Here is a 21,080-nt window from a genome sequence, read left to right as displayed (position 1 = left end):
CAATTACGGCAGATTAGCATATTCAGCCGAGTCATCGTCACTGGCTTCTGGTTTGTCGCCGCGCAAGGGCACAAGTTGTTGTTTCTTTTGAATATCCATCGGCAACGCAACGTGACATAGGATGCGTAGCCATCGAAGTAGACATAGCAGCGAGACGCTCACTCAAATCCAGGGCCATAAATACCCTGAAACACCCGCCAAGGCCGCCCCAGGACGAGATCAGTGGTGGTGTTGTGTAGCTACGCCATATCTGTGAACTTGTTCTCTACATAGAGTCAAGTGACAACATGGCCGTCAAGCAAATCCTTCTGGTGACACTCGGCGGGTGGGCGGCCGCGAGCCCCGTCTCGCCGCTCGCCCCGAGGGATCCATCTCCTGAGGCACAAGCCGACACCACCACGCCCGCGATCCCGACGGTGACCGTGACCCGGACCTTCACCATCCCAGCTTGGACCAAGACCGACACCGTGACGCGGACTCTCAACTGCACGCGCACTATCTACGTCCCGGCCGGCTCCCCTTCCAGCACCGCGGCAACCCCCACGGGCGCGGCCCCGGCCCCGGCCCTCCTCGGCCGGCAGACCACTACCATCTCGCCGCCGCCTCCCACCCCCACCCCTGGCCGGACCGTCACGCGCACCGTGGTCGTCGCCGAGACCGCCACCCGCACCGGCGATCTGACCATCTCGGAGTACCTGTGCAGCGCGACAGTCGAGTACGCATACACAGTCGACGCGACGACGACCGCGACGTTCACGCGCACCCGCTACCCGGCGGACCACACCGTCACGGCCACGACCACCATCGAGTGTGCGCGGCCGCCACCGCCACCGCCGCCGCGTACAACATCCGCGCCGCCGCCGCCGGCGGCGGTAAGCAGCGGCAGCGGTAGCGGCAAACCGCCCGCCGAGGTGGCTCTGGAGGAGGCTCGGCAGGCGGTGGATTCGTCGTCGGAGCCGCTCACGCCGCTGACGACGCTGCACATCACGCAGACAGTGTACGCGGGCACGACGGTCACGGCCACGGGGTACACGACCCGGTTCGTGTGGCGGTGCAGCGCGAGCAGCACGGCGAGCCCGCCAGCCGCATCGGAGTCGCCCTGATCAGGGTGGGCTGTTATCCGTTCGTTTGCTGCAGCTTCGCGTTGGTTATGTTCTTGCCTTGGTAGGGTTGGTTCGTTCGGCTGACTGGGTGGGTGAACGGGCGTCCTGAACAGCCGACGGGCTAAGGTCAGGCTCTGTAGGAATTGCCTGTGAGCCCGTGGGAACAAAGCAGGGGGAGTGTAGAGCGAAGACTCGTTGAGGGGAGAAAACGATATATACGGACGTGTTCTGCCTCCAGATAGCACGTGAGTGTGGCGAGAGAAACAAGGATAGTTACCCCTATCGGTCGATAACTCAGAAAGTCATCGATGACCATGTTTGAGCCTTCGAAGCACCAGTCCGTTGCTTCCGCGGCTCCACAGCACGACGGAGATGGAGCCAGCCATGCATGGTGCCATCTGGCAAAGCGCCGGTGTCAATGAGCCGATATACCGCGCGCTACAGCCAAGGTTCTCCTCAGCCGTGGCAATGAAGCGACGGGGGCGCCAAGGGAGTGAAGCAGTTTTATGTTCTAGACAGGAAACGCTCCCAGGGGTCACTCACTCAAACATGTTGAGATGCCTCCTGCAAAGATGCTCACAAACCCTCGAGTTTCCAGCTATAGCACAATATGTCCAGCCAACCCGCAGGACGCCGCCAAGTGGAGGTGAGACAAGGCACCAGCCAGCTTCTTCCCCAGGCGGCACTCACCGAGGGGCCACCGTCTCCACCCCTAAGTCTACTCCTTCGACACAACCGCCGGCGTAACACCGAACGTGGGCCGGACAAACCTATTTCGTGCCCGTTAGCGCCTGCAGCGACTCCCTGACACTCCGTCCACCTCTTAACAGGGACGGGGGGAACTCACCGGTCGGAGTGATAAACGCGCGTGTTCTCGCCCAACAGCTCCTTCTCGCGCGCCTGGTCCGCCAGGTACCTGCGGACCTGGTCGCGGTCCTCCTCGGCCTGGAGCAGCGGGATCAGGTGGATGCGGGCCCACATCTTCTCGCGGGCGAGCTCACTGACGGGATGCGTCAGCACACAGAACGGTGGAGAGGACAAAAAAGTGGGAAGGGGGGACCGGCGCACTTCTGCTCGCGGATGCCCACGATCAGCTTGTACCAGCCGAAGAGCATGAGCGCGGCGCCGCCGGCGATGAGAGGGCCGGGGCGGAACAGGCCGCGGGACGGGAGATTGCGCTGTGGCCGCGGGTTAGCGGGGGGTTGCAGCAAAGGCAGTGAACATGCGGTGCGTGGTGGGTGCTGTGGCGGCAGCGGTGAGCAGGGCCCCTCATCCAGTGTCCTAGACCAAACCATGTCGAGCCCGCTCATCCGGAGCCAGTCTACCATCGCGACCACTCTCCCAATTCAGGCCGCCCAGAAAACATGGCTCAACGCCTTCCCTCCACCTCTTCCCTTCACCAACCCAGCGACTTCCCCATCTTCAACCCCCGTCTTCGAATCTCGAGTCCCAACTTCCCTGTATGCCTGTCTCCCCCATCCTGCCGGTCTCTGATGCACGTAGCGTGGCCGACCCAGCCTAACCCAGTCCAACCCGGCCAGGCCAGGCCCAATCCCACCACCACCGCGGACCCAGCAGCCGCGCTCGCAACCCCATCCCCAATCATCCACCCACGCCGCTACCAACCCAGCCCACGAAAGCGGCACCGCAAAGTGAAGCGTGAGGGGAGGGGGAAAAAAGAGAGAAAGAAAAAGGAAAAGGGAGAAAACACACCCTAAACTGAACGGCCTCATAGCCGCCAGCAGGCGGCATATCCTGCGGCATGGCGGGCAACCTTTGCTTGTTTCCCCTGCGCTGTTCTTCTGTCCTATCCTCTTTCTCTCCCTTTATCTTACGTCCGTCCGGACCTTCACCAGACAGCCTTCACTGATCCCGTCCTTCACAACCTGCGAAGCCGACCTGATGCGCTTCAAACCCGAACCTGCCTGTCGCGCTTCGTTTGCTGCTCTGCTCAGCTCTGCTTTGCTCCGCGTAAAACCGCGCTGCGCACGCGAATGGCAGGCAGTCCTGGTGGATCAATCGATCGCAATCGCGATCGCGATGGCAATCGGGCGCTCGTCGGCTCGCTCGGTCGGTTGATCAATCGGTTTAATCGATTGGGTCGACCGCGTGTGGTGTGAACAGCGGTGGGGGCAGGGCCAATTGGCGCAAGGAGCGAGGTTGGTTGCCGAGCTTGGAGCTCGAATTGACGATGCGATGCGATGCGCGGGCCGACTCGGAAAGTTGTTGCGAGGTTTGGTTTGGCAGGATGGACAGGGCAATCGCCTTGGCGGGACTGAGATTACGTAAGGGTCTTGGAGGCAAGAGGTATGGACGGAATAAACGTTACATGGTACAAGGGTAATTACGCTATGGTAGGTAACTACCTTAGGTAATTACACGAGGAAGCTCCATGCCGGCTGCGCGGCCTCAAAGGCGCCCATCACAACACCAGCAGTGAAGACAGAGTCGTCAGAACGCAACGTGCTAGTCACTACAAATAAGTTACACCACAACACCGACAAACTCCATCCCATCCACCCGCCCACCCGTCCGTCCGTCCATGCGTGCTGCAGTACATCCGTTGGATCCATCCCCGCTAAGCAGACAGTAGTGCTCCGAGACAGTAGAACGCCGTAGACAGTGGCTCTTGACAAAGCTTCCACGTTCCCAAGCGCGCACTCCACGCTGCACCCTCCATTGCAGCGAACCATCTACCATGCGGCCCGGCCCAGGTGCTCGACCGGTGGCCGGCAAAGTCGCGGATATAGCTACCCCTTCTCCGCTTCCGTGCCAGGCTTATTCGCCTCTCTGAGCGCAAGCGCCGCCTGTTCCGCCTGCATCTCCGCCTCGGCCTTGTCGAACTCGGCCGCGAACTCGGCCTCGAACTCGGCCTCCAGCGCGGCCTCGTCAAAGTCCATCTCATCATCATCCTCATCCGGCTGCTCGCCAATTCTAGTACTTCCGCTCTGACGTTGCTGTTGCTGTGCACCGTCGAGATCATCCGTGCCTCCTGGCGTAGGCAGTCCGCTGCCGCCCTCGAGCTGGTCAGCCGGCTGCTCGCCGGCAGCAAACTGGGCCCGTAGCGACGTCGTGCGCTGGCTCTGTGTGCGGCGCAGCTTCTTGGCCGGCGTCTCGTGCCCGCCGTCGTCCCCGAATGCTTCAGTCCCGTCGCCGTCCTCGCCGTCCTCGGCGCGGCTCTTGCGCTTCCGGCTCGCCGACAGGCCAGACGTCGGGCTCGCTGTTCTGCTCCGGCGACGCGTGTTGTCATCTGAGTCCTCCTCCTCCTCATCCTCGTCAGCCTGGACGTAATCTCCATCCTCTTCCTCGTCATCGTCGTCGTCGTCCTCCTCTTCGTCAGACGATCCGCTGGCGAGGAACTCCTCCAGCTCGGCGTCGGCTGAGCCCCAGTTAAAGGTCTTCAGCCCGTCGATGGGCGACGACTGACCGTCCGGGAGCGCGTCGGGCAGCAGGTCCTCGTCCATCTCTTCCTCCGACGAGTCCTCATCGCCGTCATCATCGGCCGGCTGCAGGTCCCGCGACTCTCCCGAGGCAGACACCAGCCGCAGTCTCGGGCCGCGCCGGTTGTGCCCGCCATTGGGCGCCTTGTTCTCGCCTTCGTTGTTCTCTTCGTCGTCCTCGGCCGCCGCGTTTTCCCCCGTCGTCGCCGCCGCCGCCGCCGGCGGCTTGTTGCGGTTGTTCGGCTCGTCCTCGTCGACGAGGCGCGCCGTGAAGAGGTACGGCGTCTCGTCGACAGCCTCCCACCGGCTGAAGCAGGCCGCCAGCCACTCCTGGCTGACGATCTTGATGTGTGGCCGGCGCCGCGCCTCGAGCAGTTTCTCCCTGCCGGGCTGGGACGCGTTCACCACAAGATGCGTCACGTCGTTGTGGATCCGCGGCCGCAGGTCCGCGCCGAAGCTCATGATTTGTACGCCGATCTCGGACTGATAGATGTCTATGCCGCGCGGCAGCACGCCCGAGAGCACAATCTTGAGGCCCCGCAGCACTTGGCTTTTGAGCTCCTCGAGGATGCGGCCGACGTCGGGGACCGAGCTGAAATCGACATTGCCGCCGGCGTTGTGCGACGCGCGGTTGCTGTCATACTCTTCGTAGTATGTCTTGTGGAGCTTGATGAGGTGTTGTTCTAGGTACTTCAGCTCCGTGTCGTCGTCCTGCAGCACGCGGTGCCGATGCGCCGCCGGGGACGACGACCGAGACTCGGACCCGTCCTCCGACTGGACCGTGGCCTTCTCGGCTTCTTCGCCCTCCCGATCGAGCTTCTCCTGCAGGAGCTGCAGAGGCCGATCTTTAATCTGCTTCTCGAAGGCGCGCTCCTGCTCCTCGACCTGCCGCTTCGTGAGGGCGGAATCGTCCCCACCGGTCATGTTGACGATGGCCTCGAGCGCTTCGTCCTTGTTCTTGTCGACCTTCGGAGGCGGCTCCATCTTCCGCCCCTTGTTTTGTACACCGTTGGTCGCGGCGTCCGACGTGAGCAGGTCGTGGCGTTTCGGCAGGAAGCTGGAGTTGATATCTCCGATGCCCTTGAAGAACTCGTACGGCGAGACCTTGATCAGGTTCGGCCGGTTGCGCGGCCACACGTCGGACCGGTCGTCGATGATGACCACCATGTTCGTACTCACGGGAAACAGGCGGCCCAAACTCTTGGCGAACATGTTACCGTTCTCGTCGCGGCTGATGACGCGGTTGCCGAAGAGCTTCCTCTGCGGGTCGACGACGCGCGCCACATTTTGCGCGTACGCGCGCGTGCCCATCGTGTAGACGTGCATCTCGTACAGCTCGGAGATGCGCTTGAGGAACTCCTCGAGGCCGGGGCGCATCTTGATGTAGTACGAGCACCGCCGCGCCAGGTCGGACGGCCCGTCGTCCAGCTGGAAACTCTTGACCTCCTTGACGGACTCGTGATTCGGGTTGGTCGGGTCTCTCTGCCACTCGCCGACGGTCGGGTCGATGCACGCCTGGATGATGGTCTGGTCCAGATCCACCACCAGGCTGAGCTTCCGGCTCTGGAGCAGCCGGCGCTGCAGCTCCCGCTCGGTGCGCTGGGCGTGGGACGGGCTGACGGTCAGGCAGGTCTGGTCGTGCACCATGTGGATCGGGGCGCGCTCCGTGTCACGAGTCTCGGCGGCCCAGTTGACCACGGTCATGTCCTTTCCGCACATGCCGCAGAGACCTCCATACTGTATCCCGTGCGAGCATTCTTCTTTGACTGTCAGGCACGCCCTGTCCGCCACAATGCGCTGACCCTCTGTGATGTGCCACTGCGTCAGCTCGCCGTCGGTGGGCGACTCCCACGTCACCGTGGTGGTCTGCTCCTCCTGCCGCGGGTTGTCCCCGAACTTATCGGTGACCTCCCTCATCCATTTGAACGAGTATTCCAGGAGGGGCTCTTGTTTCTTGATCTTATCGCCAGGAGACTTCAGCAGCCTGACGATCGTGATGGGGTACCGTATCCGGCTTCCCAGCCGGATGACCTTGCTCATGCTGCCGGCGGGTGGAAATATCCGGTCGGCGTGTTGCGATAATCTGATCTGTTCTGCTACGCCTCGATTTTCGCGCCGAGTCTGTGTGCAGTATTGTTGAGACTCGTCAGCCACTTTTGTCGGACAATCAATCGACCTTCCGACAGAACGGAGACTAAAGAGGGAGCGTCTTTGGTCTTACACAGCAGCTCCCCTGGACAACGATAATGAACCGGTGTCTCGGCGAGTTGAAACACCCATCGCGCAGGAGCGCGCATCAAAATTCAGAAGTCGCAGGATTTGGCTAGTTCGTAGGTGCTGAGGTGCCAAGGTTGGCGCGACGTGACGGCGTGACACGACCAGAGTGGTCTCGCGATCCGATTGCGCGCTGTCGCTTCCCTTTGACTGCTTGGGTTGCCAAAAATCGAGGTGCAATTGCAGAAGAGGGTGGGGGCGCGAAACCTAAACAGGTCTAGCGTTGCGCTTGCGCGGGGCAGACTGGCCTGCTGGTCTAAGCTCCCAGGAGCTTTCGCCGCAATGTTGATTTGGGGTGAGGAACCGAACCGGGTTGGTGGATGGCGGATTCAAGTTGCAAGGAAACGGCGCAGTCAAACGGTGATGATTGGGGCAAATCGTCGAGGTGGCGCAAGCGACAGGGCGAGGTCTGTTCTCTGTATGTTTGCTCCAAACGGCCAAGGGTTCGTGGGATGCAAATTGAAGTGTAAAGTACGTGGGGTTTTGTCGTTATTGCTGTGTAATTTCATGTACTGGCGCATTGGTAAGGTAGAGACGGCAGTCAGGTAGCGAGCGGCCTGCAGAGTGATGGGCCCGGATTTTGGGTGGGATGGCAGACCCTTTTGTACTCTCCGATGGCTGAATCCGGCTCTGCCCACCGCGCAACTTGCGGCTGGCCAATCGAGCCCATGCCCCATGCCCATTGACGCAACGTGCCTGCCAGACATGGACCCCTGTCGGACAGTGCAGCAGCCAAACAGCATGCACCCCGTTTGCGGGGTCGGCTGTGGCTGGATCGTGGCACAAGTCTCCAGCTTGAGGTGACTCGTGCAAGACGTGCACAACCGTTCACGCCGTCGACCACCAGATAAACGAAGACAGAATCTCGATGCCAAGAACCAGGCCGTCAGTTTGCCTGCTCATTTTTCTGCCCCTTTTTACATCTTCCTAGCAAGTCAAGTGTGACACCGTGGAGGAGTCATTCATTGTCGCGTGACTATGACGGCCCTTACAGGCAGCAAAACCACTTGGACAGCAGGCAGGAGGATACTTGCATTTGGTAAGTTATACTTTGCGAATACCGGGTAATTTGCAGCAAATGTACAGGCTGAGCCGCACGCCAGAGAAAGCACCAACAGCGCAGGACGTGGTCACCTGCAGCCCCTTTCACAAAGTGTGTCTTTGTGCAGCCAACCCTCAGTCCCAACTGCCCTGCAGATGTCCTTCAAAGGCGACAACGACCCGATTGGGATGTGGTGCAACAAAGACGGCTGAGGTTCCATTGCTAAACTGGTAGATCTGAAGCAGCAATTGAGAGAGATAAATACCTGCCTAGTGATATAACACATACATCTACCTGGTTGCAGACCGAAACCCGTTACAAGGCCAGGCACATCGCCCTTTAAGCGTAGACGGGATGGTATCAGACGTTATCCAAAGCGGTCCACAGGCTCTCGGAGTGAAACAAGCCAAGTTCAAGAGTTGCATGAGCTCCCAACAGTTCCTCGTTGAGTCATCGTCCCATGACTTGAGGGAGGTAGGAAAGGAGAAGGCCGTGCCGCCTCTCAACGCTGCAGGACTTCAGGTACCTAGATACCCGTAGTTACGCCCCCCACACGACCATCATAGGGTAGTAGACATTGACAACTGGTAATTCACCACCTTCGCCCCAGTACTATCCTCGCCGCTGGAGCAACTTTGCATGGAAGATAGAAAGCAAGGAAAACCATATTAATTAGCTGCCGTCGACTCCCTGACGCAATCCAGTGTAATCCAAATGCCATCAACCCAATCTCCTCTAGTGTATCCCGACGCCCTCTTCCCTGTCATTGCCCCGTCATAATCATGTTCGGTCTCCCTCCGGAGAAAAAACTCCAAAGCCACCACTCTAATGACACGCCGACAAAAACAAGCAAACTCTGCCCACCACCATCAGAATGATGGAACAGAAACCAAAGCCAATTCGCAAACGTAGAACCAGGCACGCTGGCAAGCCCTCGCGAATCTCACCCCAGGGAAGTCACCAGTCGTCCATCATCCGTCCATTCATCAAGCCCAACCAACAACCAGACAAGAAAACAAAAACAGCCGACTAACCCCCGCCCTCCCAAAATCCGATCAATCCCTAACACCGCAAAACAATCACCCTAACCTCACCCCATGTCCCGACCCGGCCGCGCCCCCAAGTCCCCGACTCCCCAACGCCTGCGCGCCGATCCCGGCGCCGATCCCTATCCCGGCCCCGGCCCCGGCCGTGGCGCGCACAATCCGCTTCATGGCGCCCTCGACCGACAAGTCATCAATCATCTCGTCGCGCCGCACAAACGTCCAGCTCTCCTCCTCGTCGTCATCATCGTCGTCATCGTCTTCCTCATCGTCGTCATCATCACCGCCCTCCTCCTCTGCATCGCCCCCGTCGCCGCCCAGGCGGTGGCGGTGGTGGCGGTGGTGATCTGCAGAGCCGGAGCCGGCAGCAGCAGCAGTAGTGCCGGCGGAAAGGTGGGGGTTGCTGGAGGAGGGGGAGGCCGCGGCTGCTGCGGCGGCCGCGCGGCGGGCGCGGGACTTGCTGCGCTTGGCGTTGATCAGGTCGGTGGCGTAGGCCAGGTCGCGGTAGATGCATTGGACGGCGGTCTCGACGCCGTTTTCCTGCGGGAGGGGGGTGAGTGAAAAATGGCGGTCAGCGGGTTTGAGAGGTTCGGGATAGATGTCGCGGATAGGGGTGGTTGTGGAGGAAAAAAGGGGGAAAGAAGAGGTGTTCTACAAGGGAGAGAAGATAACGGCTTACCTTGCGAATCTGCTCGCCCAGCACGCGCGCCTTGACGATCATGCGCTCGCTGTGCGTCGCCTCCCATAGGGCGCGCGCAAACGAGTTGGCGCCCCACTTCTTGAGGCAGATGCCTACGCCGAGGTCCTCGACGCGGCTGCCGAAGAAGAATTGGTCGCCAAAGAAAGGCCGGATGATGGTGGGGATGCCGGCCCGCAGGCTGGCGCCCGTGGTGCCGCTGCCGCCGTGGTGCGCGGCCGCGTCGATCTGCCTGAACAGCCAGTCGTGCGGCGCCGAGTGGATGAGAAAGATCTCGGGCGGCAGCTCGGGCTCGGCCTTCTTGCTGCTGCTCTTGCTGCTGCTGTCGTCGGCGGCGCCAGCCTTGACCGTGTCGCCCTTCTCGTTCGTGGCGCGGTCGCTCCAACCCTTGCTGAGGATGCACCGAACGTCGGCCTTCAGCACGGCGTCGATGACCTCCTGCGTCATGCGAGCGGGGTCGGCGACAATAATCGAGCCGAACCCGACGTAGACGAGCGGCTTCCCGTCGGCGCGGGCCTGCTCGATGAACCGCATCAGCGCGGGCGGCGGCGTCCACTTCTCGCCGCCCTCGTCCAGGAACCAGTAGCCCGTCACGCGGATCCAGTCGGAATAGTCCAGCGGCGGCGGCACGACGTAAGGCGAGAAGTTGTACAGGAAGGGCACCTTGTTGACCTGCAGCTTCTCCCAGGTGGTCGCCGGCAGGCCGAGCATGCGGTTGCGCCAGCGGTTGATCTGGCCAGCCGTCGCCTTCCAGAAGAGGTTGTCGAACATGACGTAGGTGAAGTAGTTGTACCCGCCGCCCATTTTCTGGCCCGGCATGATGAATGCGTGCGGGTACGCGCGCGTGCGCGTCCACGGCATGGTGAAGGCGCGGAAGTAGGGGATGCCCAGCGCTTCGGCGATGTGAATGCCCGCCATGGCCGAGGGCGACTCGATGATGAGGTCGCTGCCCTGGCACGCCTGCCACGAGGTGGCCAGCAGGTCATCGAGGAAGCCGCGCATCTTGGCGTTGGCTTCCTTGAGGAAGGCCCAGGTGAAGGTGCCGTTTTGGATGCAGAGTTGCATGAGCTGGCCCGGGTCGCCGCCGACGTAGGCGAACTCGATGCCGTGGGATTCGATCCACGGCTTAAACTCGCCGTGCGTGGCGATGCGGGGGTGGTGGCCTTCTTCGAGCAGCTTCTTGCACAGCGCGATGTAGGGCTGGACGTCGCCGCGCGAGCCGATGGTGAGGCATGTGATCTTCATCGGTTGGCTGGGTTTGAAGTTGAGGAAGGAGGCTTTCGGGTCGTCGAAGATGATGGTCGGGGCCTCGGAGACGCTGGACGTCTCGCGCGGGAGTTGCACCTCGTGGTCGGCGAAGCCTTGGCTTCGCGCCTTTTCCAGCGCGTTGTGCTCGGCCACAGCAGCTTGAGCATCCTCGCTCTCTCCTCCGTCCATGAGGCTGGAGCCGCGCAGATAGCGAGTCGCCTCCAGGCCCTGGAGGATGGTGATGGTGCAGTCGTCGCGCACTTCGGCTTTCCCGAACTCAAAGAACAGCTCTTCGTGGCCGCGGATCACGACCACGAGACCAGCATATCCAAACCGGAACCCCTTTTCCTTGTCAACATTCTCAATGTCGCGTAACGGCAGGATGAGTTTCGTGCGGGTGCCGGGCCACAGGCTGCGGAAGCAGAAGTGCCAGTCGCTGATGTAGATCTTCCCGTAGAGCGGAATCACCCGCATCATGTGCGCGTAGAATGCTGCCTGAAGCTTTTCGCTCTCCGGCAGCGTGAAGTGGGCTCGAAAGCGGGCTTCGGAGTGTGCTTTCTCCTCCGGACCGAGCGCGCCATCCTCCTCATCCGTCCGTAACTCGGGTGGTTCATCATAGTGTTTCGCCCCGCCCTTCCACATTCCGGACACCTTCTCGACGTAGCCCATAGATTCCGTGGCAAGCAAGTTGCTCATGCGCCTGGACTGGCGGTCCAGGTATCCCATGAGCGCGTTCGCTTTGCGGAGTGGGTAGCCGCCCATCGTGGCGATACTCTGAAGAGTTGGGGTGGTCGCCCTTCCATCCGTTTCCCCTGCGTCTGTGCTCTGACGCGGCGCCGTGGCTGGACGAGTCGGCGGCTTGGAATCTGATGCATGATGTCCAGCTCTAGTTGAGGGTCCAGCATGTTGGAGGGTGGGACCGTGGAAGACCTCACTGCCCCTCAAAATCTGGCTCGCCGAGGCGTCCTCACTGCTTGCCGAAGCGACCATCGCGGACAAGCTGGCCTGGCTCGGATCCAAGCTTTGAACGTAGGAGTCACTACTCTCCTGCCTCTCGTGGCCTTCGTGTCGTTTCCTGCTGAGGGAGCGTCGACCGTGGCTGAAGCTCCGGCGCCGTGGCGACCCTGGATGGATGTTTGCGTTGGTATCCATGCTGCCCCTCGTAAACGCGCGGAACCTGTCGAAGCTGCTGCGAGGGCGATCAGAGCTCTGCCGCGGACTGGGTGAAGATCCGCGGACAGGCGACAGCGGCGAGAGGGTCGCCCTGACACCTTCGCTGATTTTGCCTGTGCGAAGATGAGGTAGGTTGGAGGCTTGTTCTCGCCTGCCACTCGTACTGGTCCGTTCGGAGCTCGGTTCGACCTGGTCGCTCAGGCCGTGCGCATGGGACGACGAATCCTCCACGAGGATTTTCAGGATGTTGATGGCCTCCCTTGCGTAGCTGAAGAAGGAGAAGAAGTACTGCCAAGGAGGGTCAATATCGGCGCGGGGAAAGTAGCAAGCTGGCACACATACCTCGTCGATAGCGTAAGTCTCGTCATTATCGATGACGCGGATTTTGCATGTATCCGCAAAGTTCAGCATGTGCGTCTCCTCGACGTCCAAAACGTTCTCGATCGGGAGTGAGATCTTGACGCTGTCGCCATCGTTGTGCGACCTGAAGATGGCCCGCTGCAGGCTCTTAACCCATTCCTTGGCGCTCTGCGCGGTGTCGGCCCTGAAATAGTACGTCCTGTGGTCGGTGCTAACAGTGAAGTGAGTTCCTTCCTTGTCCCCGTCGGTGATGACGGCAGAGATGCCGTGTCTCAGGTCGATCTGCCCATAGGGGAAGTAGACGTTCTTGGTGTCCAGGTAGTATGACAGGACGTCACCCTTGAGGCTGAACCAGTAGCGGCTGTACTTCGGGTTCCTCTTGCCACACTTGGACAGGTAACCCTTCTTGGAGACCTCATTCTGCGGGAAAGTTAGTACTACGAGGCACACAACATCAGGAGCTTCAAGCACTCACAGCCTTCTTCGGCAGGTACGCATAGAACGCGATATGCCGTGCTGTGATGTACATGTGTCCCTCGAGCAGAACATGCTGAAGAAGCCAGCAGGGATATTCCTCCACCACTTCCTCTTCTTTGTCGAACCCGAAGATTTCCTTCAGCTTCTTGGCAAGCTCGGACGGCCCGGTTTTGCTAGTCTCAGCGTCCTGCGGTGACTCGTTCGAACCATCCAGATCATAAGCCTGCGGGGTGCGCGCTGGTGCCGTCATCATGCTATCGGTCCGCGTGATCTGGATGCTGGGCATGAGGTCGGGGGTCGGCTGGGGAGCGGACTGCGTGGCCTCAGCTCCTTGCGCGCCATCGTCCGACTTGGGCTTGAAGGATTTGGATGGCCGGATTTTGCCAGCGAACCGCGCAAGTCCCGGAACTGACCGTAGCAGTCGACTCTCGGAGAGCTTCCTTAAGTGGCGGCCGTGCGCTTTGACGTCGGCTGCATCATGTGCATCATGCCTTGGCAAAACCGTCGTTTGGGCCAAACCACGTGCTGACGAACTCTCCGGTTGCAACGCCGTAGGGCCGGCAATGGTCTCCGCCATCCGGCGTTCCCCCTCATCCTCGTCTTCCGAACTGTGGCCCTCGAACCGGTCGGCATAGTCCGCTTGGCTGCCTGCTGCCGCGATCAGGCCGAAGATGCTCTGATTCATGTTCATGAATAACCCGCCGCCGTATCCCTGCGGGCGCAAGACCTCCTCTTCACCGTCGACCTGGTCGCCGTGGTCTCGGAGGCGTTCGGGCAGCTCCATCGTGGGCGTGTGTTCACCGTCGCGGCGCTTCTTTTGGAGTTTTCTCGACATCCGGCGAACGGCGCGGTCATCGCAACTGGAACCCGCAGCTCCAGAGGGAGGGGGCGACGATGGAACTGATGGTGGCAGCTTATTCGCACCGTGCGCCCCCGGACTCGCATGGGGACTTGTAGGGGCTACGGCGGGCGGCGGTGTTGGTGGGACGGGGTCCATGGTTCACGGTCTATGTTGCGGACACGACGAGGGGAGATGCCTAGACGCGGACGCAACCATGTGAGCCTGCGGAACGCGACTACAGCGTGCTCTCGAGCAACGAACGGAGGACGGACTAACCGGCCGAGAGATATCAACTGCGGGGACGGGAGGCAGACAGCGGCAGCCAGGCTGATGCCTGGGCCGAGGGAGGGATCCCGCAGGGCGGGCGGGCGGATCAGCTGGCGAGGCACTCAACGGATATGCAGGCGCAGGCGCTCGAGAAACCAACTCGGGGTTACCTCCTACGCTTCGAGTCAAGATAGGACAGGGTTGCGCGACAAGGCCTGGCGATCGTTAACGGCATGTAGAGATATTGTGTATTGATGAGCCCTCGTTGGCCAAGCGAGCAAATGACCAGTGTTGCCTCGGAGCGGTGGTCATCGGCAGCTAACTGTTCTGGTCGGCGTGATGCGCAGCGAGGTGGTCCGAGCCGCTGTGCGACGAACAGGAGGGTTGCCAAGACTTCTATTCCGCACACTAGTGGACTGTTCCGTAGGCTGCTTTGCCGGGGCCAACCAACAGGGTTCGTTTCCCGTTCGGGAGTACACACCAGGCCCGTGAGCCGCGACCGCGCCAATGCCGTTCAGAGCCAAAACGGTCAAAAACTCGGATACGCGACTCGGAGGGGCGGGTGCGACGAGTACGGATTACACCACGCACCTTAAAGCGCATTCGTCTTACACTGATAGGGATACAAGCATACGCCTTCCTCGGCGGGAGTCTGCAGTTCTGTTCAAGAGATGGAGAGAGCAGAGAACGAGGACCGCTCAGGACGGTCAGGTACCCGAGTCAAGAACGCTTATCGATAAGCCAGCAAGTCCCATGACGCAACATGGGCCATTGCCAGCGGGTGCAATCGATCACATGCAACGGACTAATTCTCGGATTAGCGATCCTCAACTTCTCCTCCGGAGCCGAACATGAGGCCATTCGCAGCGAGCAATTGGTCCTAACCTTCGACTGCCAATCACAACTCGAACATGGTGAACATACAGAAGGATGCAAATAGCGGCAGATCGGGACGGAAGACGGGTTGCTGGCTGATCCGGACAGCGGCACCCTCCCGCCCTTCCAACCGTCTCGGCATTGCGGTGCTGTAATTATTATGAACTCGCAACTCGCATAACACGTCCAGCGCATACACCCACAATATCAGTTACTGTTATGTCACCACTTAGCCAGCGCCATGCTCACATCCATAGACACAGTTTCCCGCTCGCGTTACCGCCCGCCACCCAGTCCATGGTCGGGTGGAAGTGCGCGACCGCCGGCACCGCCGTGATGCCCTCGCCGTCCAGCTGCGCCAGCTGCTCGCCATCCGCCGCAAATACATCGACAAACCGGTTCATGTTCCCGATCACAAACTTCTGCAGCCCGTCCCGCGGGCTGCGCTGCCACTGCGGCTTGAGGATGGTGACCCAGCGCCCGGTCTGGTTGTTGTGCGGGATCTCCCGCGTGGGCGCCATCTGCGACTCCGACAGCTCGGCGCCGGCGCTCCACGTGCCCGCGTCTGGGAACGAGTAGATCTTGATGCGGTCGTCGTAGCTGGACGTCGCGACGTGGCCGGCGCTGCTCCAGCTCGCGTGCGAGACCGACAGGCGGGATTCGTGCGAGCCGAGCAGCGCGGGCGCGCGGGCGCTGCCCTTGCCCTGGATCTTGCGCAGGTCCCAGATCTTGAGCGTCCGGTCCAGCGAGGCGGTCGCGACGAGGTGCGGATGGAGCGGGTGCAGCGAGAAACCGCCGATCTTCTGGTCGGTGAGGCTCCAGAGCTCGGCTGTCGAGGGCTTGGTGCGCAGGTCGTGCCGTCCGAGCGAGCCTTGGAGCGTGGAGAAGATGATGATGTTGGGTTCAGATGTCGCCATGTCGATCGCGCTGATGGGTAGGTCCTCGTCCGGGTCCGCAGGCGCGAAGACCTGGGTGGAGATGCCCTTGTCGAGATCCAGCTTGCGGATTGATGAGTCATACGAGGCAGAAAAGACGGCGTTTGCGTCGACCGGAGAGAAGTGAAAGGATGAGATGGTCCTCGAATGCGTCTTGAAAGCTGATATTACGGGGTCTGGCAGCTCCGCCTCCTCGTCCTCGTCGTCCTCGACTTTGGAGGGCTCTTGTGATGCGTCGAACACGCCCATTGCACCCTCCTTGTCGCCCGCGAATACGATCGGCTTAGCTTCTGTTGGATGGAAGCCCATCGAGTATATCCGTTGCGGCACAATTTTGATATCTGGCGTCGGGTTAGCGACGCGCCATAACCAGGAGTAGAGGAGTGCCAGATACCCTGCACCGGCCATTTTTCGTAAAGCTTCAGCCCGCTCATGCGCAACCTCAGGTCCTTAAGGCCCTTATCCGTTGTACTCTTCACATCTTCATCCGTAAATGTCCGAACCCCGGGTTGTGCGCCTCGGACCGGGAGCCCCTTCAGCCCCGCCAACCCGTCGAGTCCCGCTTCCCACTTGCGGCCCTCAACCTGGATATCGCCGAGATTTAGGTCTCCGCTGATACGCATCTTCTTCGCCTTGGCCTTCTCTGCTTCGACCTCGGCCTCCACCTCGGCCTTGCGCTTGAGAACATCAGCATCGGCACCGAGTCCCGCCAGTCGACTGCTTTGTCGCGTCGGACGGAGCGGTTCACGCTGGACAGGCTCCCGTTTTACGCGCGGCGCGCTCGGGCGCTTTGGCTTGGGAGGCGCCGGTTTCGGGATGATCTTGGCCGCGGTCGTGCTGATTTCACTCAGGATGGCGTTGTTGTTCGCGATATTCTCGAGGCGCTTGCGCTCGAACGCGCTCATGGCCGCCGGTTCCTCCTTCGCCGCAGGCGCCATTATGATTATTCACCGGGATCGTGGTACTACCGACAAGCACAAGAGGATACGAGATGCATCAGTGGCCCTCAATGGCAGCCCTCTATGGCAAGTCGGAACGGAGCTAGACTGACAGACCAAAGAGATCACTCGAAACGCGAAGATGGAAGCGCGGGCGAAGAAAGTCAATTAAACAGGGTCGCGCCCGCCGCCAGCCGAGTCGCGAAATCACGGGGAACTGGGCGGTCTTGGCAGTGCTTGATTGGCAGACAACAACTGCTGGGGCCTTCACGGCCCGCTCCACTGCAGCCGTAGCTCGCCAAGCAGAGTGGAGGCAGGGATCTGGCCCGGCAGGCAATATCCTCCACGGTACTCCGTACCTGGGGAAATTTTCAAGCGCTCCGCTACACCTTCCCGTCCACCTGCTCCGAATTCAAATCACAACCCGGGCACGCCAGCACTAAGCAGTGTTTTGCGCACCGCGAGTGGCGCGCGGGCTGAGCCCAGCATGTCGACTACTCTTCTTCCGTTCCTCTACCAGACCCAGACACTTCAGCGGCTATCGCGGACTGGCGTCCCGACCCGCACATTCCGCGCTCTGCTGCATTCCACGGCGGCCCGAAGCAACCCCCCGCGCAGTCGGCCACACGGTCCCCGGCACGAGGATATCCCGTTCGAGTTGCCGGAGGGTTACGAGCGTCCTGACGGTAGATCAGAAGATCAAGATGCCGAGGCGGGTGGGATGCGGTCGACCATCACGCGACAGGAGCACGAAATCTTCAGTCGCATCTTCGAAGAGATTGCGACCCGAAATGCCACGCGCCCTCGTCCCGCTGTACCACCGGCACCTCCGCCGTCCGCTGGCCCGGAAAGCCCGAGACCTGCTCCTGACGAATCTGCGGGTGATTCCCTGCCCTCCCGCCTCGGCTTCCTCAAATTCGACGACCTGCAAGTCCGGACGGAGGAACCCAACCCCGAGAAGGTCCGCAACACGGTCAACATCATAGTGCAGGACGCGGCCGAGGTGCAGTCCAACTTCCGGCGGCAGATGATGAGGCCGTTCGACCCGCTCCACCCTCTCGAACAAACATCAGCCGCATCCGACTGGGAAAAGGCCCTGCTGCGGTTCCCGCCCAGCCTGCGGAAAGCCGCGCGCATGGCGTTGGGCACCATCGAGGAGGACAAGGCAGCCGAAGTGCATGGTTCGGCAACCCCAGCAGCGGAGCAGAGCCTGAGCATAGAAGAGAAGCCAGCGCGGCAGCTCGATCTGAAGCTGGACCCTCTCGCCAAGTCGGTTCAGAACGAAGCCCTCAGGCGCGAGCAGCGCAACCGGGTCGAGGCCAAGATGCACGCGGCGCAGACCGACTTTGAGCTCTGGGACATCCTCGAAGAGGAGGTCTTCCCGCTGGTCGAGAAGCTCGGCATCGACGAGGCGTCGTCCAAGGCGAAGCGCAGCCGCAAGCGCGACAAGAGCAAGCTCCCGCTGCACGTCTACGGGCCGCTGTACCCCTCGTACCTGCTCAGCGCGCTGCGCCTGTTCGACACTAAGTTCGCGCGCTCCTCGCCGCTGGCGCTGCACATCCTGCCGCGCGTCAAGGAGCTCGGCCCGGCCAGCTACGTGCTGGGCGTCAGCACGCCCTTCTACAACGAGCTGGCGCGCATCCTGTGGAACCGCTACGGCGACCCGACCGCCGTCTTCAACCTGCTCGAGGAGATGCGCGTCGCCGGCCTGTACTGCGACGAGACCACCCGCGGCGTCGTCCAGGCCATCGAGAACTTCCTGGCCTCCGTCGGCCAGGGCAAGTGGGGGCCCTTCCTGCGCGAGCTGGCGAGCCTGCCCGAGTTCGAGTTCGCCCTTCTGCCGAGGATCAGGCACTGGCTGAAGACGATCAATATGCACATCTACGAGAGGAAGCATCAGTTGCAGGCGTGAGCAGGGGGTGACAGGGACGGCGGCGCCGTCTCCGTCCGGAAGGTGTATGGCTCTGTGTACGATTGGCGATGTACGACTGGCGGGATTTGTAAAAAAGGCGGTATATGTACAACAGACGGGATCAGCAAGCGATGTACAACGGTGTCACGATATCGCAGCTCCTGGTTAATATCCTTATTCGAACCCCACCGGAATCGCTGCCCTGTGGTTATGCCTGCCCTTCCTGTTCTGCTCCCCGCCACAAGACAACTCTTCCTAGCAGACATCAAGATGCTCCGCAACCCCTTGAACCCATTGCATGGATCCCCCACACCGTCCAAGGCGCAGTGGACGGTCCCGCGTCTCTTGCCAGGGGATGCTGACGGAGATCAAGTGTTCCCAAAGAAGCTGATCCCGGGGCCGCAGGTCGTTCGGCTGGGCCCCCTTTGGGGGGCTGATGGGGGGCTGGGCTGAGGATCGGGCCGTCAGTCGTAGCCTGTAGGGCTCTGGCCGTGCAGTGCTGGGAGTTGCTGCGAGCGAGATATCGCGTGCGAGTTGGGTGCTGTGCTGTGGGTTTCCGCCTGAGCGGCTTCCCAACACCAAGGCAATGTGAGGCTGCGTTTTGTCTTCGACATGGGCGAATAATGCGCAGTTTGGAAGGGATTTTGCAAGTCTGCCGTCGAAGAGATGGTGTTTGAGGTGAGGTCGGCCCAGCAGGCCGCCTCAGGGCCGGGCCCGATGCCGCAACTTACACCTTCGAGATGTCCCAAATTGCCGTACAGTTACACAACAAACACTCGGCAGTCACACGAAATCCTAAGGGCATTGACATTCGAGAGATCACTATTATCAAGATAAAGGCGAATTGTGTTCGTTGTACCATCTCCGGGCGGCTGAAAAGCGGTACTGGAAGCTGCCGGTGCTTGACTCGGAGGCGTCTCACATCCGGCCTGGCCCACCACCACCGACCGGGTCACCCACGGAAGCAGGGTGAAATGGCAGTTGACAGGTCAGTTGGGTTCGAAAAGGCTGGCGCGGCCAGTGGCATTCCCCGCATGCCCGGTGCTGTCTGGCCGAGGCACAACGGCCGAGTCGTGGTCATTTGCGGAGATCAAACCCCTTTTCCGGCTGCCATTCCGGCGTGAAGGATGCATAAGAGCCCACTGTCGGGCCATCCGCCAGGGGCCATCAGACAACCGAAATCCGGGGAACGACACGCTGAAAGCGAGATTCCTCTTCCGGCCTTCTACTTGTACTTCCGCGCGGGTCAGCTTTTCGACGCCAGCGAGCGTCTCGAACGGTCACATTTTTCTTCAGGGCCGCCCAGGAGGGCAAGCAAACGCTCCTTTACCTCAACCACAACCCACCGGGGCTGGCCTCCGCGAACACACCACGCCGCTCAGCAACCAACAACGACGACGGAGCCGGTTTCCGGTCGGAGTCAACCACTGCCAATCACCAGTGACTCACTAGCCACTTCCTCATCAACCACTTCAACAATCAATCCTCCTAGCTGGCTCACTCAACAACCGGCACACGCACAAATCAAACCAAACAAACGCAATCCCACACACACAGTCACCACTCCCAGCTTCCCTCCTCAAACCCACTCAACAACACGCCTCGCCGCAAACGCAAACACACCACCATGGTCCGCCGCGCCCTCAGCCTCCGCCGCGGCGCCAACCCGCTAACCCTGCCCCTCGACCAACCCCCAAACCACAGCCGCAACCACAACCCGACCAGCCGACCCGAGCTGGCGCCGGAGCCGGCACCCTCATCCTCATCCTCTCCCTCGTCGTGCCCATCCCCAACCACAACCGCATCCACCACAACCGCTTCCACGACCGCCGCCGCCGCGGCCAGGGCCACGACGACGACATACACCACCATCACACTCCATGTCCCGCGGCCCGGCCCCGCCCGGCGCGAGCACCCGCCGCTGCCCTACTCGCGACATCACCTGCTCCGGCGGGCGGGGGGCGGCGGGGGTAAACAAGGGTAGAGGATGGGCGGTGCGGTTGAGGTTGCGGTTGCGGTTGCGGCGGCCGCGAGCCGGGCGGGACTGCGGGGTGTTGCGGTGGTGGTGATGGGTTCTACTGTGTAAGGGGTTTACTGTGGTAAGGGGTTGGAGGCGGAGTAGGGATGGGGAAAGGGAGCGGTGGGTGGATTGGGGATTAGGGGTGCGGGTTGGGGGGTTGAGTGATGCCGGGATGTGCTTGCTTTTTCGGTTTGGGTTTGGGTGTCATGGTTCAGGGTTTGAGAGGTCTAGTTTGAAAGTGTTTGGGCGAGGCCAGCATGTCGCGTGACTCGCGTTCCATGCGGTTTGGATTGTTGTGCGCCTGGGAGGGACAAAGCGATAAAGTTTTGAAAGGGCGGTTAGGAAAGTGTAAAGGAAGACAGTTTCCAGCCGGAGGAGATCTCCACAGATTTAACCCGTCACACACAAACAAGAAAGGAATTGTGTCACAGCCA

At 61.0% G+C, this 21,080-nt stretch overlaps 7 protein-coding genes across 7 annotated transcripts; 3 read left to right on the top strand and 4 right to left on the bottom strand.

Moving 5' to 3' along the window:
• Positions 1 to 287: 287 nt before the first annotated feature.
• Positions 288 to 1,103, top strand: THITE_2089133 (uncharacterized protein; the record flags this gene model as incomplete). Its single annotated transcript, XM_003653927.1, has 1 exon — positions 288 to 1,103. The coding sequence occupies one exon, from the start codon at positions 288 to 290 to the stop codon at positions 1,101 to 1,103; it is 816 nt and encodes a 271-aa protein (XP_003653975.1).
• Positions 1,104 to 1,586: 483 nt separating this feature from the next.
• On the bottom strand, positions 1,587 to 3,283 carry THITE_2078408 (uncharacterized protein). The gene is made up of 4 exons (XM_003653926.1): positions 2,817 to 3,283; positions 2,172 to 2,281; positions 1,951 to 2,103; positions 1,587 to 1,873 (listed from the first exon to the last, which is right to left on the bottom strand). Exons 1-4 carry the CDS (start codon positions 2,865 to 2,867, stop codon positions 1,822 to 1,824), a joined length of 366 nt encoding a protein of 121 aa, XP_003653974.1. The 5' UTR covers positions 2,868 to 3,283; the 3' UTR covers positions 1,587 to 1,821.
• Positions 3,284 to 3,413: 130 nt separating this feature from the next.
• On the bottom strand, positions 3,414 to 6,891 carry THITE_2116513 (uncharacterized protein). The gene is made up of 2 exons (XM_003653925.1): positions 6,765 to 6,891; positions 3,414 to 6,664 (listed from the first exon to the last, which is right to left on the bottom strand). The coding sequence occupies exon 2, from the start codon at positions 6,581 to 6,583 to the stop codon at positions 3,854 to 3,856; it is 2,730 nt and encodes a 909-aa protein (XP_003653973.1). The 5' UTR covers positions 6,584 to 6,664; positions 6,765 to 6,891; the 3' UTR covers positions 3,414 to 3,853.
• Positions 6,892 to 9,468: 2,577 nt separating this feature from the next.
• THITE_2116511 (glycosyltransferase family 1 protein) lies at positions 9,469 to 13,923 on the bottom strand. Its single transcript, XM_003653924.1, has 3 exons — positions 12,856 to 13,923; positions 12,363 to 12,800; positions 9,469 to 12,308 (listed from the first exon to the last, which is right to left on the bottom strand). The coding sequence occupies exons 1-3, from the start codon at positions 13,639 to 13,641 to the stop codon at positions 9,474 to 9,476; spliced, it is 4,059 nt and encodes a 1,352-aa protein (XP_003653972.1). The 5' UTR covers positions 13,642 to 13,923; the 3' UTR covers positions 9,469 to 9,473.
• An 853-nt stretch (positions 13,924 to 14,776) lies between these two features.
• THITE_2116509 (uncharacterized protein) lies at positions 14,777 to 16,888 on the bottom strand. The gene is made up of 2 exons (XM_003653923.1): positions 16,171 to 16,888; positions 14,777 to 16,117 (listed from the first exon to the last, which is right to left on the bottom strand). Exons 1-2 carry the CDS (start codon positions 16,712 to 16,714, stop codon positions 15,087 to 15,089), a joined length of 1,575 nt encoding a protein of 524 aa, XP_003653971.1. The 5' UTR covers positions 16,715 to 16,888; the 3' UTR covers positions 14,777 to 15,086.
• Positions 16,889 to 17,040: 152 nt separating this feature from the next.
• THITE_2116508 (uncharacterized protein) lies at positions 17,041 to 18,731 on the top strand. The gene has a single exon (XM_003653922.1). It carries the CDS (start codon positions 17,202 to 17,204, stop codon positions 18,624 to 18,626), a length of 1,425 nt encoding a protein of 474 aa, XP_003653970.1. The 5' UTR covers positions 17,041 to 17,201; the 3' UTR covers positions 18,627 to 18,731.
• Positions 18,732 to 20,253: 1,522 nt separating this feature from the next.
• On the top strand, positions 20,254 to 20,610 carry THITE_2089127 (uncharacterized protein; the record flags this gene model as incomplete). The annotated part of the gene is made up of 1 exon (XM_003653921.1): positions 20,254 to 20,610. One exon carries the CDS (start codon positions 20,254 to 20,256, stop codon positions 20,608 to 20,610), a length of 357 nt encoding a protein of 118 aa, XP_003653969.1.
• Positions 20,611 to 21,080: the final 470 nt, after the last annotated feature.

This window comes from Thermothielavioides terrestris, chromosome 3 (assembly GCF_000226115.1).
Source record: "Thermothielavioides terrestris NRRL 8126 chromosome 3, complete sequence".
NCBI classification, from domain to species: domain Eukaryota; kingdom Fungi; phylum Ascomycota; class Sordariomycetes; order Sordariales; family Chaetomiaceae; genus Thermothielavioides; species Thermothielavioides terrestris.
Note: the sequence above shows the minus strand (reverse complement) of the source record. Positions and strands in the feature narration are given on the sequence as shown.